General features: G+C 41.9%; 2 protein-coding genes across 6 annotated transcripts in view; one reads left to right on the top strand and one right to left on the bottom strand.

Moving 5' to 3' along the window:
• LOC308196832 (uncharacterized protein) overlaps window positions 1-17,835 on the bottom strand; it is a 38,967-nt gene that overhangs the window by 12,793 nt on the left and 8,339 nt on the right. The window contains exon 4 of one of the 4 annotated variants that reach the window (XR_013952428.1): window positions 12,653-12,928. The exons of the other annotated variants lie outside the window; for them this stretch is intronic. The gene's annotated coding sequence lies outside the window, so the exon portion shown is untranslated. Of the gene's footprint in view, window positions 1-12,652; window positions 12,929-17,835 lie in introns of those variants that run through there. 4 annotated transcript variants of the gene reach the window in all.
• On the top strand, window positions 12,369-16,733 carry PPP1R3C (protein phosphatase 1 regulatory subunit 3C). Of its 2 annotated transcripts, none has more exons than XM_080596464.1 (2): window positions 12,369-12,525; window positions 14,168-16,733. In XM_080596464.1, exons 1-2 carry the CDS (start codon window positions 12,512-12,514, stop codon window positions 15,111-15,113), a joined length of 960 nt encoding a protein of 319 aa, XP_080452590.1. In that variant the 5' UTR covers window positions 12,369-12,511; the 3' UTR covers window positions 15,114-16,733. The 2 variants fall into 2 exon arrangements, with proteins under 2 accessions (XP_080452590.1, XP_080452591.1); XM_080596465.1 differs by having other exon boundaries at window positions 12,471-12,646.

The raw sequence follows: 17,835 nt of genomic DNA, 5'->3' as shown, positions 1-17,835 counted from the left end.
TGCAGGGACAAAAAAAAGAGCAGTAGAAGAAGGAATGGGATGGCAGGAAAATGTTACTCTTAAAATATCACGCACCATTTTAACTCTCACCTTTTCCCAACATTTGTGTTACATCACTTCAGGCACAAGGCGAAGCCAATGGAGTGAAGGAAGGGGAGTAGCTAGGGGAGTAGCTAACATCACCTCTGAATTAGGATCCTTGTGCTTAGCACTGCTCAAGGACAATTACATTTTTTAAAAACAACTCAAGGGGGAATTTATGCCAGAGTAGTGATGTTTGGGTAAAGCCAAGTGTGACTACAAAACACTGAGCTGTAGTGAAAACAGTTTCTGAAGATGTAAAATTTTCCTCCATATTTAGACAACATGTCTAAATAAAGATTTTTCTGTAGTTCTTTCTTGGCACTTGTTGCATTTAAATTACAAAATATGTGACGGGAGAAAATGACCAATGTGAACCGGTGGTGCTCTCTTCCAGTTCCCTTCTGAGGAAAGTGGAGGACACCATAGTGAGGTGCCACATCAGCAGCCATTCTGGGACACTGCTCAGAGACAGAATGCAGCCTTCTGAGATATGGAGTCTCTGACTCAACATATCTCCTACTCTGGCATGTCTTTTTTTCATCACCATTTCCTCCTGCTCTTTGCCTCTATTCCAAGTTAGAACCAATTTAATAGATAATTCTAGACATTCCTATTCAAAAGTGCCCCATTTTTCAGATTAAAAAAGCAAAGGAAGCATTTTCTCAGAATGTACGCTTACATCTCTCTTACGCACTCTAAATTCTTACATACAATTTTGGCATCATTCATTCTACCACCTGCCATCCAAGCCAGACTACCAAAGACAAATTTAAGGTGGATGAGTAGTCAATTACCTGCAAGAATGAAGTTTCAATGCCTAATTGAGCTCATCTGCTCATATAACTTAAAAAGGAAGAAAACGAGTTTTAGGTATGATGCTATGTATCAGCAATGGAGTTACAATACGTTTCGGTAGTCTCACCATGCTAAAGGTATGCTGACTCAACAGTTAAAATATTGTACAACATAGCAGTGGCTCAAAGAATTCTACAGGAGTTTGGCTGTATGTTGTTGGTGTGTATGCAGTAGTGTATCTCTAAGTCTCTTTTCCTTCTTCCTGTTAGAAAATCTTCCTCTAGTTCCATGTTTCAGAACCTTGACTGCCGTGGTGCTTTTGATAAGGCATGAAAACACTGTAATTCAGCTGTGAAACTTACTACCAGTATCAATCCACAGGCAATGTAGATGCTCACTTGGTCTAAGGAACCACTTTTTCTTCCACAAACAATACAGACATGATGAAATAAATACTAGGTGACAGTTCTTCAAACTATCATAGGCTTTTTTTTTTTTTTTTTAAGGTGTTTCTTTTCAGCATTGCAACAGGCTGGTGTTGTTTAACACCATTCAAGTCAATTGAGTTACACTGGCACAGAAGAACTGTAATGCACTGGGGAACAGAAACCCGTGTATTCAAAGGAACCTTGTGCTTCATTAAATTTGTGCAAACTATTGGGGCTACGGGGATGATGCACAGTGAGAGAAGATTTGTCTCAAAATTCAGAGTACTTCCCACTGAATGGATTTCTAAGTATCTTCTTGCCTCATCCAAAAAAAAAAAAAAGGGTAGAAAAAGATATTAGGAGTTTGCAGGGGAAATTTTCACCCTTCTTCCCTTCTTACTACTTGTGTTGTAAGGGTTACACACTGACTGTGGTAACATTGGTTGTTCAGGGAAAAAGATGTTAAGAATTATAATAATTACTCTGTCTTTCAAATTCAGATGGAAGAAGAAAGGAAACGATCCTAAGAACTGAGGACGTTGAGGACCCAAGAAAGCAACAGGAGTTATCTCTGTTGACTTAGCTGAGAACATATCAAAGAAATGTCAGAGAATCCTGGCAGGGACTTTTGATACTAATAAGTAACAAGTTAATCATCACTTCACAGTGGTTTGATGTGCTTACACTGGAGTATGTTTCAAGTTTTTCAGAAAATTTGTAATTTCATTAGGCTTAGCTGTTTTTAATCAGCATTGTATCCAACTCTAATAGTTTTATACCTTTTAAATACCGTAGAGATTAATACCTTATTTTGATAAAAATGGTAGAAAGAAGGTTGTGCTGTGCAACAAACCAATGCAAAAAGTTTGAGTTCAGGAGGTTCCCTGCGTTAGACAGAAAAATATTTACCTACAAAAGGAATTGGTCTGCCTTCATTTTTGTATATGGCTATAACATTAACAATAATAATATAATAAATGGCACAAGCAAGAGTCTGGAATGTGGTTTACAAAACTATAATATGCTATAGATCATATTATGTATTTTTAAAGTTCTACATGCCATTTGAAAAGAAAAAGTGCAAAACTAATCTATATAACCTGTAAAACATAACAAAGGAGACTAGAAGTAAGGCAGACTAGAAAAGACACTACGTAACAATGAGTCTAACGATGATGTAGACCTTTTGATTTAGAACGAGATCAGTAACAGAAGGCACAGGCACACCCCTGGGCACAACACTTTTTAAAGAGATTTTTCAGTAGTCAAGAATATGTTTAGACTTGAGAAATTTTAGGACGTAGCATATGAATCAGCATCTTGGTTTCTGGATGAACAGATAATGAATCATCACTTCTCTTCCTCTATCTGTACCTATGATGTGTTGCATAAAAAGGGCCAGGCATACTATTTTACTTTCTGGTATATCTGCAGGGCATTCATAACCTGATTTTGGAGCTAATGGCCCTGATAAGGTGCCTTTTCTAAAACAAAGACATTCCATTGACCAACACCCCATCCTGCTTTCACCATTGCTCTGTTATGACTAGCAGAGAAGTTTCTCCTTAAACACCTTCTTCATGGGATAGTCAAATACAGACAGTATGAATTATGAATATGGCTATGGAAAAACCAAATGTGTAGTGCATGCTGGTAGTAGTAAAATTGATACATCCACGCTACCCTTCTTATAGAGAGCTATAATTTATTTTCTGTCATGCTCACTATCTTTATGACTACCATGAGAAAGAAGCTACAAATGGAGTGACTTTCCCTTTCTCTTGGGGGACAGAGTTTAAAAAAAGTTAGCATTCTGGAGTGGATGGAAACAGATTTATTGAGCTTTATTTTTTAATATTTTGCTTCCTTCCACTCCCTTCCTTGCTCCCAAAGGACAGATTCACAAATTCCTCTCCCGTAACAGCCAGTTTATGTGGCTAGACACTTGCTGGCTGAGGGATAGCCTGTTCTTGCTCTACCCATAGAATGCAAAATGCCTCTTCTGGAATTGGTCTCTCTCAGCCTCTCTGTTAGAGCTATGCCACTTTGCATATACAAATATACTGAAGAGAAATACATTTATGTAAGAATATGTAAAAAGGATCAGAAACTTTAGGATGGGTTTTCTATAACCCAGGAGAATGACATGATTGCCATGCCATGCCCATACCAAGTATTATTCTGTGTCCTCTCTCACTCTCGGGGAAGGATTCCCTAGTAGAAGCAGTCTGATGAATACTTTTTCTTCTGAACAGTCTGATTTTGTAACGAAGAAAAATTTCGAACTACCTCGAGTTGAGAGGTTTTTTTTTTTCTTTTCCTGTTTACTAACACGTGAATAAAAACAGAATTCCTTTTCACCTTCAAATACCCAGTGCTTTCTCCTTCAGAGGAAAGCGCCCAAATAGCTTCTTATACCCTAAAGTAGAACTAGCAAATGTACGTCAGCATCACTGAGGTGAGCTCTCTGCTTTTGCAGTAGAGTGCAAGCTGGATGAACTTAATGCATGGCGTTTTGCTCAACGAGCAAAGTCCATCCAGTTGCCAGGTTAACACAAAGTAGCTAAAAGAAATAACCAGGAAGGATGTGTGTGGGTTAGATTAGTATTTGAGCAACCTTAAGTGGTCTGAAGCAAATTTTTGTTGGTGTGCTTTAGGAGCAGTGTGGTTCAGAAAGGGCTTCAGATAGGAAAACTCAAAGGTTCCCAGAATGCTTAAATGAGGTGAGTTAAAGTAGTAATGAAAATCTTAGTGGCTTTTCCTAAGCTAACAGGCTTTGGGTAAAAGTTTATGGGAGAGAAAGTGGAAATGTGGTGAACCAGTTCAATAAAGACTTGGAGCCAGAAGGGATGAGAAGGTGAAATGTAAATTGAAAGCATGAGAGGGAACAAAACCAAAGGGAATTAGGAGAAGGGATATGAAGATGGAAGCAGCAACACAAAGGGAAATAAAGATGAAAAGGATCTTAAAATGTAGTGTCAGATAAAAAACCTCCAAAGAAGTGTGGCGTTGGCCTATCCATGATTGCTGCAGCAAGCAAAGTAAATGGCTTGTATATCAGCATTTGGAAGGACTGAACAAAAGTTTTATAGATGTGTGTGAACGGGTGTCATTTGGAAATGGTGGCAGATGTTAAAAGTCTACGAGAAGTTTAGAAAAAGGTCTACATTAAAGGCCTGAGAGAACAATTACAGTCTGTTTCCATTCCACCTTCCATTCTTTCCATAGATGACTGAAATCATATATGAGAATGATTTCCAAAAAAGTCCCCCAAACCACAAATAAAATGTAACTTATTGTATGCCAAAATACAGATAACTGCTATTTTCTAAACAAACCAAAGAGCACTGAAGAAATTGCACAAATATCTATGTACCAACCTGTACAGAGTCTTTGCCACAGCAAACAAAAAAGTTCTGCTTGTGTTCTCCTGAGAGAACACCATGAGTCTTGTTTGAAATCCTGAAATGAAGGCTAAGGGAAGTGATTATTCCCCTCCATTGGGTACTTATGAGGTTGCATCTGGAGTATTGTGCCTAGTTTTGAGTCCCTCGGTAAATTAGTCCCTCATGGACTAATGGGGGTGAAACCAGTGGAGGGTCACCAAGAGGGTTAGGGGACTGGAACATGCTGCACCAGGGGAGGCTGAGGGAGCCAAGTTTCCTTAGCTTGCAGAAGAAAAGGCTGAGTAACAGCAGATCAGAGTGCAGCCTTCCACTACTGAAAGAGGGATGGTAAAGAAGAGGGAGCCAGACCTTTCCCCAAGGTATGCAGCGAAAGGAAAAGAGGCAGCAGTCAGGTGTTGCAGCAAAGGAATTCCAGTTATAAATGGAAAAATATTACAAGAGTGGTTAAGCACTTGCAGAGGTTGTCTAGAAAAGCTGTGGACTCTCCATCCTTGGAGGACAGCTGGACGAGCAACCTGAGCTCAACTAGACAAGCAACCTGAGCAGCCAGATCTCGCTTCGAAGCTAGTCCTGTTTTGAGGAGGAGAGTGGAACAGATGACCTCCAGAGATTCCTTCCAGCCCCAGTTATCCTATGACTGTAATTCTCCAGAGAAATATGCAAGATTTTTCTCACTGATTAAAGACATATTAAAGATTGCAAAACTTTCTGTAAGCATTATTGCGTATATGGAGCAAGCACATTTTGACAGTAAGCTCTCTGTGTTCCAAGAAGCGGCATCCAAGAATAACCCAAGGAAACCAATTTATTGCAGATATGTTATTTAGGCCGCAGATCTTTCTACACTCAGAGGTCCTAACTACTTCCCCTCCTGTTGCAGAATGAAACAAGACTGATGCTGTTACAGCCCTTGGATTTGAGAGGCTTCATTCTTTCCATCAAATCTAGAAATGAAATTAATCTCTACATGAAATCTGACCCTTGTGAAACTGAGGAAATATGTATATATAAATACACACACACACATGTATGTTATGCATCCTAAAAAAAATGATAGAATAACTAGGTCAGATCCTAGGAAACTCCTATTTTAAGGCTGGAGTGATTAGATGTCTCACTAAAACTGAAAGAGAGAAAGGGTTCATTTATCCCTTAGACCTATGCTATAGGGGAGCTTTTTCCCCCAACAGACCAAATCCAAGAAAAACTCAACACAGAATGTCACTGTATTAATTTTCAAGCACTGTTCTTCCCTTGTGATACAGCAGACAAAAAGTACCTTGTACGAGAACCTAAAATACAGAAATGGATCGTGTCTCTTTGGTGGCTGAATAAAAAAGGAGCATTATTCAAAGGTTTCTAAACACTCTTCATGAACATGTTGCAGATGTCAGCTGGGCTGCCATCAGATACAGCAATGCTTATTCAGGATGAAGGTTTTCATAAGCATGCAACATAAGGCTCATGAGAATGGTAATCATATTGAAAAAACATATGGTTCCTGCAGGGCTGCGAGGAATTTTTCATAGTCGGGTAAAAGAGATCACCTTTTTGCTTGAAAGACCGCAAAGAGCAAAATTTGTCCCGCATAACTGACAGAAGTGTCTATACAGCCAACGTTTGTTTGGTCACACAGAATCACAAACAAACTAAATTATACAAAGCAGAACTTCACTTACTGTTATTTTGGAAAAGACTAAAGATCAACAGAGGTATTTCCTCCACTTGGCCCAGTAGGAAAAGAATAAACACTGATTACTTATACTCAGAAAAATGATTTATATTTATGAAATGTTTGGCCACGGAATCTCAAGGTTCAACCTTTTTGGATGTGTGGTTACAAATAAAAAGAAAAGAAAAGTTGTTTCCAAAAATACTGAAATACTGCATTTCTTTCAAACATCTAGGACAGACTTCACATTCTCAAAAGCTGGTCTATATTCATAAGGCAGATTTAAAAAAAAAAATTATTTATGAACATCCATAAAACATATGTGTTTTGTTTTTTGTACTCTTGTCAATCCTTCACTGGAAGTTTAGATTATTCCAAGAATAAATATGTACAGTCATGTTCTTCTTTCAATTTTCCTTTCCCTTTTTACTCTAAGTACCAGCAATTTATAACTAACATGGAATTGCCTTTATTTAATTTCTTGCTTACCACATGCAACCAAAGCAATTACACTTTCGACAGCATTTTGTATAAAAACTTTTTAAGGGAGTCTTCCTTGAAATATTCTGAATTTAATATAATCACATTACACAAAACTTTTAAGCAGCCTATGATATATTGTCTTGCTTTTCTATGTCAGTTGTTTCAGAAAACAATGCACTTGACTTGAACTACACGTTTCCAAATAAATGGCAAGTCTACCATCAACCAATATGTCATTAATCAGTCTTAAAAAGATTAAACATTTTACATCAATGTCTAGCTTCCATTTCAGTTCAAAGCCTCCAGTTTTTAGGAATTTAAATACAACCTTACAGGGTTCTGACCCGATACTGGCAAGAACTATTGCTATTGACCTAAAAAGAACCAATCCCAGAGCCCCTGCCAATGCTTGAAGATTTAGGCCTACATCATACCCCAGTGAGAATGATTATTCATATAGTTGCTGTAGGAAAATATAAAATTCATCCATCTTTGCATAATTTCTCAGTGAGTTTGGCTGCAGGCCACTTGACCCTTTTTCTAGGGGATGGATATGTTCTGCCATGCGAGTCTGCAAGGCAGCCTGGTTTCTACAAACAAATTGCAAATGATTAAGAAACTGATTTATTGTCCTGTCAAAGTCTGAGTTTTCAAATGTCTAATAATGAAATATCTGGAAAAGTAAAACAGTTTTGGAAACTTGCTATTCCCATCCCCAACAGTTTATGTTCCTTTTATTTTTTTACCTTTTTTTTTTTTCTTTTCAAAACTAAAAGCTCATTCCAAAATCAGCATATTAAAAAACATCAGCAATTTCATCCTGACTGATATCGATAAAAGATGCTTTAGAATTCTTCCAAAGTTTAGTAGGATAAAGAGAATCAGGATAAAGAGAAGCTTTGTGGCCAAAGGAATATTTTTTCTAGACTTTCTGTGATTTGAGCTATAAGGAAAGGAGTAATAAAAATCCTAAGAAGATGAAAAACTTATTTATTCTTCATACAGACTGTGCCAGTGCTAAATAAATCCCTAAGATGATAACGGAGTTTCCGAGGAGAGTTTTCTTGGTCCACATTTGCAGCCATAAGGAATAAACAAAGTACATTGAAGTGCTCTGAGAAGCAAGTAAAGAAAATAAGTTCCTGTTAAGACTACATAAGGCTTCTGTGGACTGTATTTCATCCAACAAATCACTAATTTTATGTTTTTAAAGGTCTACAGGTTCAACTCAGTTTGGACTTCCATAGCTTTCATGCATACCTGAATAATTATTTGCGTCATAATGATGGTCATAGAAACCTGCCGCCCAACCTCATAAATACTACACACTTACAAAGATTAGTCTTAGCAGCAGAGAGGTAATATTGAACATAAGAGCTCAATCCAAGAAAAGAAATGGCTGGCATTAAGCCTTATGTGACAGCACTGTCAGCTGAGCTGATGGACTGTGACTGTACTATCAGATATGCTTTTATTAAAGCCCTGCTTCATTAACATGTGTTGAGTGATGCTGTGGGAACCAAATATGTGCTAGCCAAAAAAAGATGGATATTTCCTGTTTTCTAGAAACCGCAGTATTTTACCTTGGACTAGTAATTGATTTTAGTCTCGAGTCCAAAATGAAATCAAAAAGTTCCCTGTTAAATTGTATACTATTATTGCACTGAGCTAGTATTACTCTCCCACCCTGCAAACAGCAGCAGTTTTTCAAGGGATACATTACTATGCAAGTGAAATGGAGATTTATAATTTTTTTTTCTCTCTGGACTTTATTCTATAAATGTGGCTGTGAGTTAACTTTGCTCTCAGGAAATGGTTGCTTATCTTTGCTTAAAAATGCTTCAATTAAATGCCAAAGGCCATTCAACTCTTTCCATACCCGCAACATATCTCATTTCTTCCCTCCTGAAGTTGTGGGGGAGGACAAAAGAGAAGCACAGCAACAGCAACCTAAAAATAATAAAGCCAAAGAGTAAAACCACAAAAACTTGTTTAATTACTCAGCTTTGGGACACAGATTGAGAAAAGCAACGCTTTTATTCTCCTCAGCCATAAAATGACCAGAACCAACAAATAAATGACCAAGCACACCCTGGTCTGTCTGACAGCTGACAGAAACCCACAGTCACTTATTATCTGCTCTGAAAACTGCTGATTGAAAGAAGTTGGCTGGTTCAGACAGGTGAAGAACAGTGAGACCTGCAGGATTGTCCACATTTACAAGCATTCACAGAGGAGCTAATGCTGTAGATTGCTCCTTGAGTAGAACAGCTTGAACCCGATTGCAGGCTTGTCATGGAGCAATCTCTGTGAAGGAAGAAACTCACTAAAGAGCCAGCCTGTGTGCTACCTTGCTTAGGGATAATGCAGACTAGAAACTATTTGTAAGAAGATACCTTGAAAGTTTTCTGAAATTACAGCGACAATTTACTACAGAGACCATTTACTACAGTTAATTTGTTGCAGTTAGGTTTTTACATTTAAAATGCAGCATTTTCAGAAAAAGGGAAAGAACTGGTATATGTGGTCAACTTTGTTTTCCTTGTTACTCAATCAGCTGAGGTGCAGCCCCTCCTGACAGGGCTGCCTATAATCACCCTTGCCTCTCCTGGCACTGTATTTCTCCCTTTGCTTCCATGTGCACCTACAAATGTCAGGAGAGTTGATAGGACACAAAGTGCTGTCCAATGCACAGTAAGACAAAGATTATTTTTTTCCCCCTCTCTGGTGCTCTTGTTTTAGCAGCCCTATTTGAAAGGCAAGACAGACAGATAGTCAAATCCACATTTTTAAGCTGCTGATGACAGGAGAGCCACTGAACCAAAATAACTGGAAACCCGAGTCCTCTATAAAAAGCACAGATAGAGGACCATCACTGACAGTGCAAACTGTTCTGCTACCTCGGGTAACCCCATCAGTTTGCCTCGGTACAGACATATCTCTTCTCGGGTGAGGAAAGAGCGGCCCTGGCTCTGCACAACCCTCTCTGCTTGTCTTGGCAACCGGAAACTGGGGCACCGTGCTGTGGCCATGAACGGGCCTCGGGTTACCAAGCAGCCACTGAGCTGCTGGTTTCAGCCTGTATTTACTAACTTGGGCAATGATCTGTCCATGAAAAGCTCTGTATCTCACTACTGTTTTCTTTTTTTTTTTTTTTTTTTTTTTTGCCAAGCATATAACCTTACATAATCTTCCATAATGTTTTCTAAGCAAGACAAAAGAGATGTTTCAGCCCAACAGGAACAAACTGTTTTATGGCAGCAAACAATGCAGCCAGCTACTCCACAGTAGTAGAAATGCGTGCAGCGAAGCCTCAGGGCACCTCCTTGTGTGCAGGCATCAAGCACGGATCAGTGTGGAATAAAAACATTGTCTAAGTCTCATTTAATGGCTGCACATAGAGAGCACGCATCCCAGCTGTTGGGCATGCTGCAGGTAGGGCAGCCACAGGGCTCAGCAGCACTACGGGGGGAGCGCCAAGGACAAAGACTTCAGTAGCACAGGCTCATGAAACTTCTCCAGAGTTGCTCACCCATGTTTTAAAATGGGTGCATACAGGATGTTTGGTAAGCACCAGCCATGTGCCCCTTTGGGCCCATCGGGGATCCTGGGCCCTGCTTACTGTTGCTAGGGGCTGAAATTATTTGTAGCTCAAAGAAAAAATACCTTGCAACTAGCTGGTCTTGAAGAACACAGTTTTCTAGCACTTTCTGTAAGCAAATGATGAAAAAGTATCATCTGCCTTTGAGAGGGAGCTGGCAGTGACCACGAGATAAGGAAGGTGGAGAGGAAGGAGTGTGACTGGAGAAGCAGAGGACCAGGGAAGGTCATCCTGAATAGCTGGCGTCAAGGAACAGACCAGGACCTTTCCAAACCCTTGTCTGCATTGCCAGTTAGTGCTTCAGGCTTCATCTGTGTGATGCTTAGTGTCACGTACTGGCACGAAAGGCAGGAATTTCAGTCACCAAGGGTCCAAGCAAAGAAACTGAAGTCCTACTGTCCTGTGAATGCTCTCATTATACATACAGAGACAGTGTACAGGCCTGTGTGCCACACTTCAGTCAACAGAAGTCTTCCCCCTCCAGCACTTTCAAGGATGTTTTTTAGACTGCTTCTGTGCAGCTCGAATCCAAAATGGAGGCGTCATTGTCACCTCCCACCATGCCTTGGCCTGTGCTTACACAGCCTCCTAATAAACTCTTAGCAGAGCAGCAGAGCCCTTCATTCACAAACAAGAAAAAAAAACAAAACTGGATGAGCCAGAAAAACCCTGAATCATCTGTGCATCACTGTAAGCCCCCATTGCTTCACGTAGGACATAGTACTTCCTGCTATTCATTTGTGCATGGTCTCGCCTACCAGTAAAAACTACGAGCTCTAAAAATTACAGCTCACAGACTCAGTATCACATTGTACTGTGTGACTGCACGTCATCAGTTGACCTGGGGAGAGAGCAGGCCAGCAGGAAGGTGATAGTGAAACCGTAAAGCCACAGAAGGCTCGCTGAACCAGTCAGCGGCCGGGGCACGGTTTCTGGAGAACAGTGACTCGAAGGCCAGCCTCCTCTGGGAGGAGGAAGCCTCTAGGAGGAAGCGTGCAGAAGGCAACGTGCCGCTGCCGATGGGCTGTCTGCACGTCCTTGTTGGCCTGGTGGGTGCCGTGGTGGGCCTTCTGGGAGGCATGGTGCGAGCAGTGGTGGCTCTGCTACGGGCAGCGCTGAGGAGGCTGGGTTCTGCCACTTTTTGTCCATTTGCTCCAGAAATAGATAATAACTACATCGTGGGAAGTACAGCAGAGCCTCTAGCACCTTCAGACTGAGCAGACCACCCTGTGTGGGAGGTGAGCAGCCAGCAGCACCATTCAAATGAAATGTCCTACAGTACTTTTTCCACTGAGGACGAGGGCAGTTATAGTCCAGGATGACAGATTTCAGGACCTGGCAACATATCTTTTGATAGTGATGGGAAGAAGCTCCACATTGATGAAACAATACCCACTTCGCCCACGCAGCAAAAAGGAAAAAGGCTGGTGGAAAGGGCCAGTGTTTCAGCGAGCCCGCTCTGAAATGGCTGCCTGCCTCCCAGCTGCTCCATGGAGGCCCTATCTCCTGCCTCTCCTTTCTGGAGGATGAGGAGAGGGCCAGGCGGCCTCAGGGCAGCCTGGGTCAGGCTGGCAGATTTGGGGCGCGGAGGGCTCTGCTCGGCTGCCTGTTGGAAACGCTGCAGCGAGACACCAGAACCTTGAATACAACCGGTGCCTTCGGCCATAAATAGGCTAGGCAGCAGGGCACCGAGCCCTTTGGGGAGGGGGGGGCAGAATATCTAAGTTATTTCAAGCGCTGTAGTTTTGGAAACGACTCCGGGGCTCTGGATTTAGCAGGAGGTGCCGGCACGTTAATACCCCGGCCCTCAGGGCCGGCACACGACTACCAGAGGAGGCCGGCGGGGGCGGCACTGCGGGGCGCTGCCCGCCCGCACGGCGCGGCCACGTGTAGCGGCGGCAGCCGCCCCCCCGCCGCGGGCCCGCCGGCACGCACGGCCCCGCCGCGGGCCGCCCCCGGGCCGCCCGCCGCCCCAGCGCCCCATAAAGGCGGCGGCGCGGCGCGGAGCGGGCTCCAGAGCAGCCGGCGGCCGCGCTGCCCCATGCACTGCAGCAGGTAAGCGCCGCCCGCCCCCTCCCCGCACACGTCGCGTGTGTGCGCGCCCCCCGCGCCTGCTTGCGCTCGGGTGTGCTCTCGGCGTGTGCCTGCGGCCCCGCGGGAGGAAGCGAGCAAAGAGGTGGGTGGAAGGAACGTCGAGCTTCGTCCTTGCGGGGAATGAAACCTCAAAACTTGCGCTGCGCCCCTCCGGTTTTAGAGGGCTCCCACTGCACAAGCACCGCTGCTTTTGCACGTCAATGCCGCTGAGCCCCCGTCCTCTTGAGCTCGGGGATCATCTTTGCCTCTTCTTGCAGCCTGGCTTCTCAGCTGTGCTTTTTTTTTTAAATGCTGAAAAACCTTAGGAGCATTTACCCAAGGAGCTGGTGGTGAAAATTATGGGGAGAAAATAGACCTGTCCCTCCTAAAAGCAAAACAGATCTCGATAAATTTGATGCTGGTACTCCCCTACCTATTATGGTAAATACTGCCACAATAGCAAAAAAAAAAAAAATAGCAAGGAGAAGAATTAAGAGGTCAGTGCAGATTCTGCTTTTTTTGGCAGTGCCTTGGACCCCCAGTGAGAACACTGGGAAGGAGAAAGCCATTTAAGTGACAAAGCAAATGCCTTTGCTTCCCATGACTCAACAAAAACCCATATTTCCAGCAAGGACTGCATCTTTATCAGGAGAGATCTTTATCAATCCTTTATCAGTACTGCAGTTGAACCCCACTTCCATAAATATTCATGCCAAATGGCTTTGAATGGGCCACGTTTTTGCAAAGTAATTGTGATTTTTCAACATCTGGGAGAGAGGTTTAGGAATAAATCTTTACAAGTAAAGCTGTAATATTCTTATAGAATGCTTACAGTAGGGTTTAGGCATGGACTTTAGGGATTATAAAGGATGTTTTTAAGACAGTTCTTGGAGCACGCAGAGGTGAATAAATAAAGGTCTCCTCTCCCTGTATTCTTTTCCCCATTTCCTCAGCAGTCAATGTTAACGGTGAAAACTAGCTTTCTTAATTAGACCTGGGTTAGTAGCTCATAGAAAATATTTCTGAAGGTGCTTCGGCATTTTTGTGCACCTGAATTAACCAAAACCACATTGCCTAACAAATGCATTTATGATTGTTCTAAGCCGTAGGGTGATGGTTCTGCATCATGATATGCAGCATCCCAGTCGATACTCTGATGGGATAGGTAACTTGCTTAATATAGTGCTTTCTGTGCTCAGAGATGAAGCAGCTGATCCAGCTTGCTGGAATTTTAAGACCTAGCTCAGAGTCTCTAAAAGGGAAACTAAATTTAAAGTGGATGAGCACTTCACTGCAGCTAGATCTGTTCTTCTGATACTAGAATGTTCTTTTGTGTATTTTCAAGAAAATGTTTAATTACCTGTCACTAAAATTCAGTTTTCAGAGGTTTGGAAGAAACAAATGAGATTACGTTTGAATCAGAAGAGCTTAGAACTAGCAAGAAATGACTGAATATTCTTATTCTATTTCCTTATCTTGAACTGTCAATTTTAATTTAGGCTGCATTATTTAAAGCTGTGCAAAGAGCAGGCCATGAATAATTAAGACAGCAGATGAAACAAATATGCATTCATAAGCATTTCCCTGATGTAACAAATAATAATGCACTTCCTGCTTATTTCAGAATGATACAGATCTTGGATCCGAGACCCTTGCCAAGCTCCATCATGCCTGTGGATGTGGCCATGAGAATTTGCTTAGCCCATTCACCACCACTGAAGAGTTTTCTCAGCCCCCTTGAGGACTGTCAAAGAAACAACTTTGTTAACAGATTCAAACCTCTCAGACCATGCCTGCATGTGAAACGTGACTCCGAAGCACAGAAGACAGACTGGAACCACTCGGCAGCCCGAGCCAAGAAGCGAGTTGTGTTTGCCGACTCGAAGGGCCTGTCCCTGACGGCAATACACACCTTCTCCGAGTTCCAAGAGCACCCTGGCTGGGACCTTCAGTTTGACCTCATGGGCCTTGAAAACATAACATCTGGCCTAAAGCTACATGAGGAGAAAAACTTGATTCTAGGTTTCCCTCGGCCCTCAGCTGACTACCTGGACTTCAGGAACCGCCTGCAGAAGAACTTGGTCTGCCTGGAGAACTGCACCCTACAAGAGAAGGTGCTGTCGGGCACTGTGAAAGTAAAAAATGTGAGCTTTGAAAAAAAGGTTCAGGTTCGAATTACCTTTGATACGTGGAAGACTTACACGGACATCGAGTGTGTATACATGAACAATGTTTATGGTGATTCTGAAAATGATACCTTCTCGTTTACCATTGACTTGCCTCCTGCCATTTCCTCTCAAGAGAAGATTGAGTTTTGCATTTCTTACCAAAGTGGAGAACATACCTACTGGGACAATAACGAGGGGCAGAATTACAAGATTCTCCACGCAGAGTGGAAGTCTGATGGAGTTCAGATACCATCTGCCAAGAAAGACTGTATAGATATTCAGACTCAAAGGAGAGGTCAAGAGAGAGAGCCTGATCAACTTGGCAGCCCGAGGCTGTCCAGTGGTCTCTTTCCCCAGTGGCAGAGTTTGGGTGGGATTGAAAATTCATCACCATATTGGTGATAGACACCAGCTAGGAAGCGTTCTTCCGTTTGGCGACAGAACAGTGTTAGCTTTCTGGTTCACATACTACATGACAAAACCACTTGGCAGGTTTTGTTGGCTGTCTGTACAAATCCAAATTCAGTTGTTTGTGGGATTTGTCATACCATATTATGTTACTGAAGTTCTTTGCCAAAACTTATCCTTGGAAAGAAAGATGAACAAGATGAAACCCATGTGTATGCTACCTACTCTAGAAATAGCATGCTTAAGTATATGCTGCTTGCTTTCTGCTGTTGTCTCTCCTGAGTCACTAGGCAAGAGACTCTTGTGAGGAAGTATGGAAGGTGACAGTATCTTAGCAAGCTGTAGCAACTGTGTGTATGTGCATGAGTGTGTGGGTACACAGGGATGTTACATGAACAGAACACTACAAACCATTTTGCACATGTTCGGAGTGCAGTAGAGAAGAGGTGATGCTGTCAGGACAGAGGCTCGCTATGACCTTCAACATGCTTGTAGCAGTGGCAGGTAGGAATGCATGGCTAGGATTTGTGGCTTCAGCACGGGTTAGAAAACTTATAGAGGATAACAGAAAAGTGGGAGAAGGGGAAGAGGTAAGATGTGCTGCATAACTTGGAGATGAACAGCGTTTTGATGTTGACTTTTCAAAACTGGTCTTCTAAATACCAGGGAGAGTTCTACAGGATAAAAAGGAGAACACAAAGTGACACAAAGCAAGTGGCGGAAGTAACTGCTACTTAGGGAAGACATCTCTGTCCTCATTGGCCTTGTGAATAATAAATATCCTGCATTTGAGATGAAATCTAACCTTGACTTCTACCTTCATCATCCTACTCAGCTATCAAGCAGAGGGTTTACCTTCTAATGTTATAAGAAAAATGTGCCTTTTAAAAAAAGCCACTGTACATGCCAAAAATCAAGGCTGAAACCAGGGTTAGTTCACAGAACAGACCAAGTGATTTGCAAACTTCCTAGTCCGTAGCAGCATTAGATTTGACTCACTGCCTGATCTGATCTCATAGCACCTGATGGTTGGGTATCCTGCTCCCTATTGCAAAGTTAGAGATAACTTTTCAAAAGTGTGTAACATAGGCAAGGTCCTTCATATTGAAGACAGTGAATTAGCTGCACTTTGTGAAAGCTAATTTCTTTAAAAGAGCAGGGTTGCTGCTAGTTTTCTAGAATGAATATAGGCTTGCACATAAATAGAAAACTGCTCTGTTTTATTGTACCTCATTTTTGAAGCTTTTTTTTAAAACTGCTGTATATTTTGTATCTGTATGCTTGTAATTTAGCTTTCTGAATTGTCAAACTGTAAAGATGGTTTGTGTTTCATACAAGACTTGTGTAGGAAATTGTCCAGTACATGCTCAGCAGGTGTGAATACCAGCACACCTTTTAACTGTACTGAAGTAGCATTAACATGAAAATACAAGTCACGTTTTTTTCCCATTGCTAAGCAGTATAATATCCTGAGTCTGAAGCTACTTGCAATGCAATGAAAAGATGTATACTAAGGTGAAATAAGCTTCTTTCACTAATTGCACTTTTTCCCTATGTAACCCATGCTGTTACATGTAAACTAGCCATTTTAAGAATAAATTGTATTTTGATATACCTGGTTCTTAATGAGTCAACTCAATCTGCTAAGTTCATTAACTTCTTTAAACACCTGCATTTCTGATCTAAGGTACAGCAGGTTTGTTCTGTGCCACCAGCTATTGCTAAAGCTGGCTCTGGTATGGTATCTCAGGGCAACATCTGATGTTATCCTGAAGATGAAATCTCATCTCTTCACTAAATAAGATATCATCAATAGATGATATGATGAGTTGATACCATCAATAGATGATATGATGAGTTGATACAACTTATGAGTTGTAAGTTAAAAAAAAATAAAAAAATGAAACAACTGCATCCCACCAAATTTAAACAGAATAGGTTGGTTTGGCAAATCCCATGCAGGATTCTCCTGTGCTGTGGGTGAGTTTGTCTGGCAGGAGTCTGGCTCAATCTGATGGCCAGACTTACTGCTGAACTATAGCATACACAATGCATACACAGATGCATCTAGAGAGCAGCACTTGATGTCTTCTGGCTTGCATTCACCTGGTACTTAGCTCACTATGCTGTCCCTGCAGCTATGCTGCTGTCTGGGGGCGTGGGACATTTTGCCTTTTTTCTCTGCTAGTGCTTGGGAACCAGATCAATTGCTATCAGTACCAAAAAACGTGCTGGAAAATAACATGTCTGCATGTGAGCCAGTCCACCTTTGACACTGCTGTGTGGACCTTGCCTTGCAATTATTTAGAATAGAGAAAAGTGTGTTGGGCCCCAAGTCCCCAGAGGACAGAGGGGTTTGGCACACTGCTACTGCTCCTAGCATAGAGCAAGGACAGGCTAACCAATGCTGGTCACGCACCAGATGCTTTACATGGGATTTCCCAACACAATAAGGAAATTCAGTGACAAGATTCAGTCTAGTTCAATCTGTTATAGACAATGTCAGCAAGAAATCTAGTTTTAATTATGAAAAGCAATTCCAGAAAGATGAAAGGCAGCAAGGCTCTGACAACGTTTCTGAAGTGGGGAATGAACTTCAAGCTTCTACATTGCAAAGCCTGCACTGGATGCAGAACTGTCCTTTCCCCAGCTCTGTCTACCAACCTCAAACTCTACTGAAAAAGCAATATAGTACTTAGTAAATAACTCAGTGTCT

The sequence above is a fragment of the Anser brachyrhynchus genome (genome assembly GCF_964034855.1).
Source record: "Anser brachyrhynchus genome assembly, chromosome: 6".
NCBI classification, from domain to species: Eukaryota; Metazoa; Chordata; class Aves; order Anseriformes; family Anatidae; genus Anser; species Anser brachyrhynchus.
This window is presented reverse-complemented; position numbering and strand designations above follow the sequence as displayed.